Raw genomic sequence first — 13,633 nt, 5'->3', positions numbered from 1 at the left:
TCGTTATTAAGATCGTGTTTATTTGCTTATGCCTTTAAAATATTGTACAAAATCGATCAGTTGGAATCATCCTCATCATCATCCGAAACAGCGTATGAAATAGGTTTACGAGCACGACCGGCAGTTTTTCGAGGTAGTACCGGAGAACTATCTACTGCACTAAGAATATTTTCTTCCTCCGACTCAGACTTCTTCTTTCTTTTCTTTACCTGTATAATCAAATAATTTTTGTGCAATTAAATAGCAAATGAATTTAAAATATTGATAAATCTTTTTGCGTTATTTTTTCGTGACATGTCATAAATTTTTATTAATAGTTTTTATTTTGTTATTTATCAATTGCATTGTTACTTACGGGAGTTTGTTTATTTGAAAACATAACTTCCTCCGAGTCTGAATCAGAAGACATAACTTTTTTCTTTAACTGCCTTTTCATTGCCTTTCCACCATTTTCAGTTTTCTTTTTAGCAGGAGCTAAAACATAAATAATGAGGCATAATATTAGTGACATTGATAGGTATAATATTAGTGAAGATATAAATTAATGACATTGTATAAAATATTTTGTAAATATGTAAACACAAACTAACAATACCAAATGTAATATTTTGCAATTAATAAGGTATTGAATAATACTTTACCTTTCATCGGAGGTGAGAATATTGAAGGTGATTCTTCGCTAGATGCTGCAGGAGCTTTTGTTGATTGTTTTTCTGGAGTACTACCAACTAATGAATCAAAAAGTTCTTCCGAACTAGCTATTATTTGAACAGAGATATAATTATAATTATTATAATTTTTATATGGAATTAGTGTATCAATATAACAATATAATTAATATGTTAAACTAATAGTCCATAACAGTAACATTTACTTACGTTTCTTATGTATTTTGAGAATATCATCAGAATCGCTATTAATGACAGCTGTAGTAGCTTTTGTTTTACTAAAAAATAAATTTAATGAGAATTTATTGCTTATGTATGTATATATAACGTTATATAGTTATAAATAAAGTACTCACTGCTCCATGTCTGAAGAAACACTGAGTATTTCATCACTAGAAGAAGATTCTGCACTACTATAGTTGTAATTCTTTTTAACTGTAACGTTGAAAACAAACTTCGTAAATATTAGCATATTAAAAATACACATAAATTTGACAAATATTAAATGGAAATTAATACCTGCTGCTGCTCTACGAGATGTACGAGGTGCTGGAGGAGGAGAAATACTGCCGAAATCAATATCGTCATTACTATCAGAATCTTTATCTTTCTTCTTATCGTCTTTCTCTTTTTTCGCTTTGGACTTAAATTGTAATGTTGTTTGTTTCAATCCTAATCAATATAGTAAATGGTTATTATTGATAAATTTCATAGAATTTTTTATTTTATTATAACTACGAGCATATATACTTTTTTTGCCACCAGCTCTTTTTTCTATTTTTTCTGGAGAATTTCCCAATCTGTCGTCTATAGGTTTGGCATTTGATTCAATTAACATGTCAAATTCATCTTTATCTTCTATTGGTTCTTTTTTTACCTGTTGTTGATGTTACATAAAACGTTATATTATATTTCCACAAAAAATATAGAAGCGATTTTATTAAAAAAAGAAAAGACTTAATAATGTGTACTCCATTTACCCTTTGATGTTTCTTTATGCCCTCCTTTTTATCCTTCGATACAATTTCTGCTTTTTCAATCTTTCTTTTTAATTCAGTATCAATTATGGGTACTATTCGACGAATATCATCAGAAGTGTAATACTTTGAGGGTGGTTTTTTAATACATTGTTTAGACTTCTGCTCTTCTTTTCGTTCTTTTTCTTCTAACTATAGTAAAATATAGTATATATGAGAAAAACTAAATATTATCTTGTCAAAAATAAAAAGAAGTTACTCTTACTCTATTCAATTCATTCAACAAGTTATCTAAATCCTCTTTCCATAAAGAAATAGGTGTACGAGCTTGTAACCTTTTCAATTCTGCTAATTTATCGTCTTTTTGACGTAATAGTTCATCTTTCTTTTCCTTCGTTAAACACCACAATGTCATTCCTAGTAAATAATCGAAGTTCTCTTTTCCAATAGCTGTAGATGATGTAGCTGACTCTTCATCAACATTTTCTGCTACTTCTTCCTATCAATATGTTACAGAAATTTGCATATTAAATATTTAGAGTAAAATAAAAATTATAGTTGTAATAAATGTTTTTGTTTACATAAGTTTCTTTTTATTACTTACTTGAGCTTCCTAACGTAGCATAACAATTAAATTTTAATACATTTCAAATATGTTGTTTTAAAATAAAAACACAATACTTACTAAAACTTCTTCCCTGTTTTGTGATAACTTCCAGGCCAAGACTGGATCAGATTCATATTCTCGCCTAATTAATTCAGCAATCATATCTTTCCTTTTTTTATTTTCTATTACTATAGTACCATCACATTTTTCTAGAATAAATCGTGCTTGATTTGAAAGTTTAGATGCCTCTGCTTGTAATATACCTTCCAAATATTCTTTTCTTTTATGATACGTTTCTAATCTTACTTTATAAAAACCTTTTAAAATCTGAAGAACACTATCATATTTTTGCAGACATAGATTCTCATCAAAAGCACACTGGAAAAATGAATTTATTATAAATGAGTTTAAGTTTTAAATACTTTAAATATATTATTTGCCTTTTACCATAGATGTAACTGTTGTTGTTGTTTGCAATTTAAATGCTTTATGAAGACCATCTCTTTCTAGTTCTACTAACTTATCACGATTTATCATTATTATAAAGTGTACAGCTGTATCTGTATTATATTCCTTGTAATCACTATAATAATGTAAGGGAAAACAAGTAATAAATATCTTTTTATCATTTATCTTTAGCACTGATACTAAAATAATAATTATATTTACGTAATAATAGCTGGGATTTTCTCAGTTCCATGTAACATTGGTTCCAATACTGTTTCTTTATATGTTTGAGTCCACGTCCCAACTGGAAGCTCAGTAATTTCAACTTTATCTGGTGCTATCACTGAGATTTCTCCATTAATAACATATCTATAATCTCCACAACTTTCTATGACTCCTTTAAAGTTTTTATAATATGGTACCTGTAGAAAATGTGACAAAATACGGTAAAATACATATACAATGAATATTAAAAAGGTATTTTAAAAAAATGTTACCATTGGTTTTGGATCAGCACCATCCATCATTCTATATAAATTTTCAATTATTTCTCTAGGATTATAATTTGGTATCTTTGTCATCCATCCAGTACCAATACCATCAGCACCATTCACTAATACCATTGGTATAGTTGGTACATAAAAGACAGGTTCAATTTTTTGATTATCATCATATTCATGTTTTAATAAAGGATCATCATGTTTGTGAAATATATATCTTGCTAATGGACTGTGAATAACGGAGGAAATTACATATATATATATATATATATAGACTGTTTCTCGTACAAAATATCTGTTTTATTTTGATGAGGTTATAAAAAACTGAAAGTATTAAAAAAATGCTTTAGGAAAGATTGTTTATTTTAGAGGAGAAACAATTTATATTATATGTCCTTAATTATACCAAATATCATTTACAAAAACATTTCTTTGATACTTTAGTTCTTCATGAGATACTCTACTTTGTTTAGATAAAACAGACATTCTGTATATGCAATTTCATGTATACCTGAGCATTGTGAAAATGTAACGAGGACTCGCTGCATCCTTTCCTCCGGCGAGTCTCGTACCAAATTGACCAATTGGTTGTAGTAAATTTATATTATTACTTCCTACGAAATTTTGTGCGAGATTAATGATAGTTGACATAAGAGAAATTTCGCCATGATGATATGCTGAATGTTCAGCTACAGAACCAGCTAATTGTGCAACTTTTACTTCACGCTTGTCATTACGCTTTAAACATGTATATAATACTTTCCTTTGTCCAGGTTTAAAACCATCGATCATATTTGGTATAGACCGAACATTGTCATAGTTACTGTATAAAACCAATTCTACATTAATGAAGTCAGAAAAGGACACAGTGCGTGTATCCTTTTCGTACAGAAAGCGTTCTCCGAGACCAATTTCCTTTCTTCTCTTTGTTTCATCCATATGGTTCATTAACCAATCTTTACGTTGATCAACACATTTCTTACTGAAAGCCATGATGATGTTCTGATCATCTTGATCTCCATCATATCTAAATCGAATTCTATGTCTAGTCATATTTTCAAAATATTCTTTTGCTTCCTTAGCAGTGGATGTACCCAAACCTGTAAGTAACAGATCTTTTTATGTATTCCACAAAAAAACAACAAAATTTGTAAAATAATAGAAATACAAACCTTTGTAGTACTTAATTTTGTAGGTATGAAAATTTTCCGTTTCTGACTTCCATTTCTGGAATTCTGGCATTGAAAAGAAACTTAATATTTGATTTCCTTTTGAAGCTTTAACAATAGGTGTAATAAATTCCTCTACGAAATTTAATTTCAATAATGACGGCCAATTATGATGAATAAAATTAATTAATAGGCCTTTGATATGGGAACCATCCTAATAAATACATTTGACAAAATTATGTTATTAGGCAATTAAAATATGCACATGGAAATGTAAAATTTAATAGAAAATTAACCTGATCCTGATCAGTCATTATCATCATTTTTCCATAACGTAATGTTTTTAAATCTTCTCGAGTTTCATATTTCTTTTTATACTGGAGCCCAAGAATTTTTATTAAATTATTAATTTCTGCATTTTCCAAAATCTGTTTATGTGTTGCTTCTCTTACGTTCAAAATTTTACCTAAAGTTGTAAATATTTATAAATAGTATCATATATAATTTAAGTAATTTTCACTTACATGATGTTTGTATTATTTACCTCTTAAAGGAAATATACCATATTTATCTCTACCTATCGCCGCAAGTCCAGATACAGCCATGGTTTTGGCTGAATCTCCCTCAGTTAATATAAGTGTACATTCTAATGATTTGTTAGTTCCAGCGTCATTAGCATCTTCCAATTTTGGTATACCTGAAATACAAGATTATATAAATAACTAAAATTACTTGAATCATATGAATATACATGAAATTTACCTTGCAATTTTCTTTGTTTTGACTTGGGGCCCAATTTTTGTAACTGACTATCGGCTTTAAATTTTGCCCATGTCAAAACTGCTTCTACAATTCCGATTTTCGTTACCTAAGTATAAATTAAAACTTAATACATATATAGACAAGTATTATATTAATAATAAAATTGCATTTTAATAATTACAGCTGTAATAAATTTTTCACTAAATGTGCACTTTGATCCAAAACTTTTGGGTTGCAATGTCATATTCTCTTTAGTTTGTGAATCAAATGTGGGATTATTAATAAGACAATTAACAAAAATCCACAAATGATTTTTTATTTGGAATGGTTTAATTGCTACTCCACCCTTATTTTTCTTTTTTAATGTTTCTGTTAATTGTTTCACTATTAATTCTGTGACATGATCTACATGTCGGCCACCCTGTTTGCAAAAGAGTTTGTTCAATTTTTTATACATAAACATTAATTTCATCTATTCTATTTCATCATATCTATTACCTTTGTTGTTGCAATACTGTTTACAAAAGACATTTGCTGGTAACCCTTGTCAGATAAAGCAACGGCTACTTCCCAGCGAGCTCCACAACTTTCATATACAACTTTTAAAGGATTACCAACTTCATCTTCTCTACCTTTGATATAGAAATCAACATAGTCCTTGAAATTCTTGACAGGAATCTTAGTACCATTAAGATAGACTTTAACACCTCTAGTTGAAGCTGCTACATCATAAGCTCTTCTAGACATAAGAGCAACTATGTCATCATCCAAAGACTGCATTTTAAATTTTGATAGATCTGGTGAAAATATGACTTTTGTAAAATCTTCGCCAGAAAAGTCTTTAATCCTAGGCTCACTTGCACTTCCCATATTATTATTCCACGTCTATAAATATTTATTTTAAATAATTACAGACACATATTACTATAAAACAAATATTTCAAATGTTTTTATAAGATAATTACTTGTTTTAAACATTTTTTGTATTCCTTAGATGCAGTTTCCACAGTAAAGCGGTGGCTAAAAATATTACACAATTTGGCACCATAGCCATTTCTACCACCTGTTACTTTCTCTTCTTCATCATCATAATTAGATGATGTTAACAAATGGCCAAATATCATTGTAGGAACATACATATTTTCCTCTTTATGAATTACCACTGGAATGCCTTTACCATTATTCCATACAGATATAACATTATTTTTTCTACAAATAAAATTTATTATTCATTAATTTTATCATTTATTGTTTATTTTATAATTCATATAATTATTATTATACATTATCCATTTCGTAATAGATATTAAATAGTTCTTACGGATCAATTTCAATTTTAATTGTATCCATTTTAGGATCCCTCTGTTTATTATCTGCTGCATTTACTAATATTTCATCAAATATTTTGTACAATCCCGGAACATATTTTATTTCTTTTTGTACCATTGATTCTTTTTCTTTATCATAAATCCACATCATTTCCGTCATTGGTTCAACAGAACCAATATAAGTATCGGGACGTAGTAAAATATGTTCCAACTGAGACTTTTTTTGATATATACCTTCAATAGTTTTTTTCTTTGATGCATTATCACCACTTCCATTTTCTACTGTATTACTCATCTTTGCAGAATGTCTTTTTATGTAACTACAAAATTTCAATGTAATATATATAATAAACTATGACAATTTCAATTGATGTCAAATTACATATTATATCTAAATATTATTTATTCGTATCTAACTATTATTATAATTGTTAATATGTGAAGGTGATCAAATAATTCTTTCTTTCAAGGTATTTGAACTATAATGTTTAGGTATATTAGAAATCATTGTTTTATTACGAGAAGAAATACTTGCTCGTAATACATAGCTTCTAAGAATATGTTTTTCTCTTAATATTAATATTACAATTATGTATCCACTAAATACTTAAATTACAATTGAAATCGATAACTAATTATTTAGATTAATATTTACAATATTATCATTCTTTCTTTTACAAATCTATATATAAATTATTTATTGTGGAGCTTTAATTTTAATTATTAATAACATTCTCTATGTATGAAAAAATATTTCAAGTATAACAATCTTTATTCGTAGTTGTTTATTAAGCAGAAAATTTTCATATAACCATACTACACGTCATGTTATATTATAACACTCCATTATTAGTATTATTGACATATTAAATAGACAGGATATTATTGAGATATAATTGTAAAATAATAATAAAATTATCCTTTTAAAATAAATAAAATTTTATTTCAACTAATTTTAATATAAATTTGTATAGATCGTTTGTTCAAAATTTAGAGTACAATTGAATTAAATTTGGAACAGTAAGTATAAATATAATATAAAAATAAAGTTAAATAATCGTAAAGGAAGATAGTATAACTATATTCGAAACGTGACATAAAAGTTTTCATTTCTACTAAAGATTAAAACTAATATTTATTAAAAATTTCATACCCGAAACAAGTTTTACTAATATGGCGGGAAAACATTTTCTGTGTAATTGGCTAACGCAACAAAAGACGATGGTTTGACATACAATCCCTTTTTTCGAAAATAATACAAGTATATCATAAAATACTTAAAAATAAAAGAAATTCTAAGAATAACCTTAAGTCAGAAATTGTTTTCATGATTTACCTGTAATAAAATTGTAATAAAAATATAAAATTGCGTCGGCAACAGAAATTTTCACAAGTATAAAACGTCTGTCAAGATTACAGCTATGAATTAACACCACTGTTGATAAATGAGTGAAATTAATTAATTGTCAAACGCACTATTTTGTTATTTTATTGTCCAATTCGCAATTGAATAATTGATCTTGCAGAAAAAATATTATTTTTACCCTACGCTTTGTCTCAAGCCTATACCGTAAATTGATGTCTACACGGTAAACTATCCATCTTCAAACGGCTAAAGTCACTTAGTATAGACGCTGTTCCAAAAGACCATCAAAACTTAACGTATTAAACAATGTTATTTTATTTGATTAAACAATTACAACTTGTATTATATCTATTTAAAAAAGAGATTTTATAACTTATTTATTTAAAGATGACATAATAATGTAAAAATCGATGTAAGAGTATATCAGGGAAATGGAAATTTTAAATGATAAGATATAGAGAATAAGTGAAAGGATACTGTGCACTTTTTAAAGTACTTTTTTAAATCAAAGCGTTCGCACGTGTTATTATTTATATTTCATTCATATTATTTAATAATTGTTAAAATGTTAAAATCAATTTAAGTAAAGAAGCTATACTGGTATTTTCGCAAGTTTAACTCTAAACATGATCATGTGTCGTTTATATTCTATAGTTAATTTCGTTTTTTACATAATTTACTTTCAAATAACAATTTTTAAAAATTGATAACATATTTGATAAATCATTTTGTAATCAATTATTTATATAAAAATATATAATATACAATAAGTTACAGAAAGTATATAGCTAAGTATATATTTTGCATATATAAATTTCAACATAATTACTGATATAATCTGGTATTATTGTTTCTAATTGTATTTTCGAGTAAAGATGAGTATAAAAAATAATAAATTGTACTACTTTAAAGGTAGCTTCATTTTTAATTTTATTTTAATATATAAATATTTTTATTAACGCAGTAACTAAAACAATACAAAATAATACAATTTTATTATCTAAAAAATTATAATAAAAAGTGATCTGAATAATATATCTTCCACTAATATTTTTTTCATTATATATAATAATCCTTTTAACTTGAATATAATATATATACAAGATTTTATTCTATCAAAATTAATTTAAAGGAAGCAAATGTACTGTAGTCAATTTAACGAATTAAGTTATTAGGGGAAAAGATATTGGTCACAAGGTATATGAAGCTCTAGTTATTGGCCGGTGCAGTCATATATCTGTGCAACGATCGTGGGCTAGTCTATAGTTACTAACAAATTATGATTTTCAAGAACAGATTTGTATTCGTTATTGTAGAAAAGATTTATCTGTGCCTCCTAATTTGATATATTTGGTTAAAGATTAAGAGATATATTTTCTGAAGTTAGTTTGACGAATATGTCCGGTTTCTCTACTTAGAAATTTAACATTCAAGAATGTAATTTTATATTTCCTATTTTATAGTTTATTTTTTCCTTCAGTATGCAAAGTTGTACTTTTCATCGAAGGAAGACATTCTTCAAAAGCTATTTCGGAGTATTTCTATTTTATAATATCTCAAGATTGTGAAGCAATCCTGTTTCATCTGGATCCTGATCACGTGGTTTTATTTACTTCAATCAATTCAACACGTTGGATAGACTATAAACAATGATTGCAATGTGTATCTTATTATAAATACATATGTTATAATTATGACAAAATTATTTAAGAAATCAATTCATGTAAAACCATTGTGTAATCTCACCAAAAAAAAAGCAAATGTGCTTTCTGAATGTTCTAATCCGTTTTAATAAAAATATATTACTGAATAATAATCTCATTAATTAGGTAAACATCTTTTTATACAATTTCTTTTTTGTTCATTTAAAATGATCACAATTAGGTTTTTTTCTAAGAATTATTTTGTATATTTTCATAAAATGGATACAAAAATGATTTTTAATACCTTATACGAATTCTCAGCAGAGTAAATTTAATAATTGTGTTGGCTATACTGTTTTTCTAATTATTTTTATATATTGTATATTTCGAGTTATAAACAACATTGTTTATTTAGTAACGCTAACAGTAAAGGAAATTATGCATTAAAAATTATTCAGTTAGAAATATTACAATCGTAATTGTTTATTTTATGGATTAACAAAGGAAGAAAATATATCACTTTTAGGCAGTAGTATTAAATAACAATTGGACATGACAACGTTAAAAGGCATTTTTCCTGATTCAAGTATGTCTTTTACAAAATTATTTATTAATATTAAAATAATAACTTTATATTTACTAGTATTTGTAATGATTGTTATTTACATATTTATTGCAAATTATTTAGTAATTAATATTTTTTTTTTAGAATCAATAAAAGGAAAAAATTTCATACATGAAAATGTCAAAAATCTTCGTCGTATAGATCACTCACATATTAATAAAGGAACAAAAGATGTACAAAAATCACAAATATCCAACCGTAGAAAAATTAATAATAATAATTATAGTAACAATCAAAATAATAATGTTTTATCAAAAGTTAATACAAATCTTCGAACAAAAAAACATGATAATGTGAATACAAGTGTAAATAGTAAATTAGATCAGCATCAAGAATTATGTAAGAAAATAAGTGCCTCAACATTAGACAAAGATAATATTTTTATGAAAAAGACAATACATTCAACAAGTAATAATTTATTAATTAAAGAAAGAAAAAAGGAAAATAAAGGATTACATAAATGTACGCAGAAATTACATGAAAATATTTCATCAAATCCTAATTTTTCATATAAATCAATTGGAGATACTGAAAATGATACAAAGGTTCAAAATAAAGTTAGAAGTCAAGGTATTCAGACACTGGACACACAGGAAATTGATGCTCTATTTTCTGAAGGAGTAGTTAAGTACGTATATTTGTATATTTTGTTCAGAGTTATTTTATTTTCTATTTTTGTGTACAGCTCATTATCATTATTATTGTTATTATAGTAGTCTAAAGTTTGCTAATAATAATTTCTCTGTGTAGGTACCCTTCAAAAAAGTATTTAAATCGTTATGAATCAATAAATAAAGATAATACAAATGAAGAAATTAATGTATCTTCAAGAAGTATAACAAATTCACCTTTAGATCAAGGAGATATTCGAGTTGTTGAAAAAAATACACAAGCTAAAAATGATACAAAAAGTTCCAAATTTGTATTATCTAAAGAAGAAGTAAATTTTATTAAATTAAACAAAGAACATACTACTGTAACTAATAAGATAGCAACCCAAATGAATAACAATACCAATAATAATAGTAATAATAACAATCTTCCTACAAATTATCGCATGGGTGTAGTTCCAAAGTATGTAAATATGTATTATACATATATTTATTATTATTCATTGATTTGATTTTTTTCTTATATTTTTTTACTACAAATAGCAATTATTATATCAATAATCTATAATTTTTACGTACTACTTTTAATTTTATTTCTTAGATTTTAAATCTTCTGACTAAAACATTTTTGTTGAAAAACTATTTGATTAGGTATATTAAGAACAGAAAGGAAATTCAAGAAAGGGTACATAGAGCTAAAGTAGAAGAATTGGATCCTAACTGTCCAAATGGACATGTTCCATTACCTGATAATGAGCGTAAGGAGACATTGCAAATGTTAAAAAAGAGTATGTAATTTAAAAATTAAGTTTTTTAAAGTAAAATCGTGGTTTATTTAAATTAATATTACTATTCTAGATTATCAAGATTATGTAACTGAATTAAATATGATGCCTATAAAAGTGGATACCCTTAGGGCGCAGCGACGAAAAATTGAAATAGAGAAACAACTGAACAAATTAGAAGAAGGGATAAAAGTTTTCTCAAGACCAAAAGTTTATGTAAAAATGAATGCTTAAATTGTTATTTTTTTATATACAGTTATATAATTTAATGTATAAGAAACAGGAATTATTTTCCCTTATTTTTCAATGGAGCTTTGCCAATTTGTGAAGTTCATCAAATCAAACATTAATATCCTAAAAGCTTCTCTCAAAAACTGATGAAGTTTCATAAAGAATTAAAAATATAGTTAAGAAATGCTTTTTAGCAGCACTCAAAAGTGATGAAATAAGTTCATATACGTATAACAGTTTTCTTTTTTCAATTGAAATACTTGTATACTTGATTATTCAACTAACTACTTATTTAACCAAAGAATAAGAAGAAACCTTTTGACCAATATCCCTAAAAAGAAAGTATATCGATTTTATTTGTATATTTAGAAACTAAGTTTAATGTCTCATAACTTCAAATATTATTTATTAATGATAATACATAATTAAATATAAAAAGGTAATATGAGAAAATCAAGATTAATCCTTGATAAGTTCGTATAAAAGTAAAGGAAACTTCTATTAAATCTTTAGTAAAGAGTAAACCAAAAATAAGATTGCAAAATATACATTTATATCAACTTATTTTATTGTTCCTAAATATTGGAGGCATTTCTTTGTCAGGTGCTGAATTATTATACATAATATATATAGATATACATATATATGTATGTATATTTATATTTAATAACTGTATATAATATACACAACTTTTGTAAAATTCTATATTATTAAATATTTAGTAATGCTTTATTTACAATATTTACTTTGTAATTTGTTCTTTATTAGGGAAACTCGTGTTAATAGTATGTACAAAAGCTACTGGATCAAAATGAATTTGACCTAAATTATAATATTTTTCATCATGTTCGTACCATTTTTTAAAATTAAAATCACTAAAGAATATTCTTATTTCTCTCTCTGCAGATGCAACTGAATCTAAAAGAACACTTTTTTGATATTATACACAAATAACATAAATGATGACTTATAAAATGAAGAGTATACCAGAACCATGCGTTGCATTTCTTGTATCTGATAGACCATACATTCCTCGAATTGTATCACGGGCAGTATATTGTGCCTGATAAACTTTTGTAGGACCCATTAATTGTCTCCATTTAGCAATAGCATTGTGATCTGTTAAAATATAGATATCTGATGGGCCACTACACATCAATGTCAGAAGACGATTGTAAAAGAACTTTTCTTTGTGTTCTTCATAAAATAACACTGCTTCTTTTTGAGTAATTATTGTCCTGCGTGATCTGACAATTTTTAAGTTATTGTCAATTATTGAATCTCGAATTTTCTGAAATTATAATAATATTTAAATATTACCATAATCTTATTCAGCATTGGAAATCAACTGTTCCACCAACCCTATTTTGCTGCCGTTTAAAAGTATACATTTGTATATATATCTCAAATTCGCATTAAATTTAGGTTATGTCCTCTTACCTGAAGCACAAAAGGAGACTTAACAACATGTGGTTTAATTATTGCCAAAGTTAATTGAAGATATGTTTTTGATTGCATTTCAATATTTTAATTACCTACCATTTCTGTAAAGAAATGAAAATTTTCATAATGCAATAAAAATAACTTTAAACTTTTTGTTCAAAAGCATGGTGTATGAGGTTTACGACAAAATATAAATTACATACAATATTGTTTATATTTGTCAGGAGTATAAATTATATGTACCAAACACATACATATACATCAATTTAATCAACGTGATATATATGATTATTTTACCTACAATAACTCAGTATTACAACTGTAATAATATACGTGTGGAGGTTAATTACTATTTATTTCAATAAATCGTACAATAAAATTTAAAAGTGAACTTTTCAGTTTGTAAAGGGTTACTTTTTTTTTTCATATGATGTTCTATCTATGAAACTGTTTTATTCATGACGATTTGTG

At 26.1% G+C, this 13,633-nt stretch overlaps 3 protein-coding genes across 9 annotated transcripts; 1 reads left to right on the top strand and 2 right to left on the bottom strand.

Moving 5' to 3' along the window:
- Window positions 1-8,069, bottom strand: Top2 (DNA topoisomerase 2). Of its 4 annotated transcripts, XM_072000980.1 has the most exons (24): window positions 8,003-8,021; window positions 7,795-7,893; window positions 6,452-6,778; window positions 6,096-6,339; window positions 5,629-6,015; window positions 5,312-5,551; window positions 5,131-5,236; window positions 4,913-5,065; window positions 4,665-4,834; window positions 4,372-4,582; window positions 3,711-4,299; window positions 3,197-3,428; window positions 2,922-3,121; window positions 2,700-2,835; window positions 2,322-2,630; window positions 1,911-2,144; window positions 1,649-1,837; window positions 1,419-1,545; window positions 1,188-1,340; window positions 1,025-1,103; window positions 879-946; window positions 642-758; window positions 356-474; window positions 1-209 (listed from the first exon to the last, which is right to left on the bottom strand). In XM_072000980.1, the coding sequence occupies exons 3-24, from the start codon at window positions 6,751-6,753 to the stop codon at window positions 57-59; spliced, it is 4,518 nt and encodes a 1,505-aa protein (XP_071857081.1). In that variant the 5' UTR covers window positions 6,754-6,778; window positions 7,795-7,893; window positions 8,003-8,021; the 3' UTR covers window positions 1-56. The 4 variants fall into 4 exon arrangements, with proteins under 4 accessions (XP_071857081.1, XP_071857080.1, XP_071857078.1 ...); XM_072000979.1 differs by having other exon boundaries at window positions 7,795-8,069; XM_072000977.1 differs by lacking the exons at window positions 7,795-7,893; window positions 8,003-8,021 and adding an exon at window positions 7,612-7,757.
- A 986-nt stretch (window positions 8,070-9,055) lies between these two features.
- Window positions 9,056-12,079, top strand: LOC139985905 (uncharacterized). 2 transcript variants are annotated; one of them, XM_072000791.1, is made up of 6 exons: window positions 9,056-9,486; window positions 9,998-10,053; window positions 10,177-10,720; window positions 10,843-11,166; window positions 11,355-11,491; window positions 11,562-12,079. In XM_072000791.1, exons 2-6 carry the CDS (start codon window positions 10,020-10,022, stop codon window positions 11,720-11,722), a joined length of 1,200 nt encoding a protein of 399 aa, XP_071856892.1. In that variant the 5' UTR covers window positions 9,056-9,486; window positions 9,998-10,019; the 3' UTR covers window positions 11,723-12,079. The 2 variants fall into 2 exon arrangements, with proteins under 2 accessions (XP_071856892.1, XP_071856891.1); XM_072000790.1 differs by having other exon boundaries at window positions 9,056-9,653; window positions 9,994-10,053.
- A 381-nt stretch (window positions 12,080-12,460) lies between these two features.
- Window positions 12,461-13,340, bottom strand: LOC139985921 (nucleoside diphosphate kinase 6). 3 transcript variants are annotated; one of them, XM_072000824.1, is made up of 4 exons: window positions 13,259-13,321; window positions 13,081-13,159; window positions 12,707-13,010; window positions 12,461-12,637 (listed from the first exon to the last, which is right to left on the bottom strand). In XM_072000824.1, the coding sequence occupies exons 2-4, from the start codon at window positions 13,108-13,110 to the stop codon at window positions 12,462-12,464; spliced, it is 510 nt and encodes a 169-aa protein (XP_071856925.1). In that variant the 5' UTR covers window positions 13,111-13,159; window positions 13,259-13,321; the 3' UTR covers window position 12,461. The 3 variants fall into 3 exon arrangements, with proteins under 3 accessions (XP_071856925.1, XP_071856926.1, XP_071856924.1); XM_072000825.1 differs by lacking the exon at window positions 13,081-13,159 and having other exon boundaries at window positions 13,259-13,340; XM_072000823.1 differs by lacking the exon at window positions 13,081-13,159 and having other exon boundaries at window positions 13,160-13,301.
- Between the last annotated feature and the right edge of the window lie 293 nt (window positions 13,341-13,633).

Source organism: Bombus fervidus, chromosome 3 (assembly GCF_041682495.2).
Source record: "Bombus fervidus isolate BK054 chromosome 3, iyBomFerv1, whole genome shotgun sequence".
Classification (NCBI taxonomy): domain Eukaryota; kingdom Metazoa; phylum Arthropoda; class Insecta; order Hymenoptera; family Apidae; genus Bombus; species Bombus fervidus.
Note: the sequence above shows the minus strand (reverse complement) of the source record. Positions and strands in the feature narration are given on the sequence as shown.

Coding starts and splice junctions, on each gene's coding strand:
- LOC139985905 (XM_072000791.1), top strand. CDS start 10,020: ATGACAACGTTAAAAGGCATTTTTCCTGATTCAA. Junction 11,167..11,354: donor CGCATGGGTGTAGTTCCAAA/GTATGTAAATAT, acceptor CTATTTGATTAG/GTATATTAAGAACAGAAAGG. Junction 11,492..11,561: donor ATTGCAAATGTTAAAAAAGA/GTATGTAATTTA, acceptor TTACTATTCTAG/ATTATCAAGATTATGTAACT.
- LOC139985921 (XM_072000823.1), bottom strand. CDS start 13,237: ATGCAATCAAAAACATATCTTCAATTAACTTTGGCAATAATTAAACCA. Junction 13,011..13,159: donor AGTCTCCTTTTGTGCTTCAG/GTAAGAGGACAT, acceptor TTATAATTTCAG/AAAATTCGAGATTCAATAAT. Junction 12,638..12,706: donor AAATGCAACGCATGGTTCTG/GTATACTCTTCA, acceptor GTGTTCTTTTAG/ATTCAGTTGCATCTGCAGAG.
- Top2 (XM_072000977.1), bottom strand. CDS start 7,646: ATGTTTTCCCGCCATATTAGTAAAACTTGTTTCGG. Junction 3,122..3,196: donor GTGCTGATCCAAAACCAATG/GTAACATTTTTT, acceptor CATTTTCTACAG/GTACCATATTATAAAAACTT. Junction 2,836..2,921: donor AAAATCCCAGCTATTATTAC/GTAAATATAATT, acceptor ACATTATTATAG/TGATTACAAGGAATATAATA.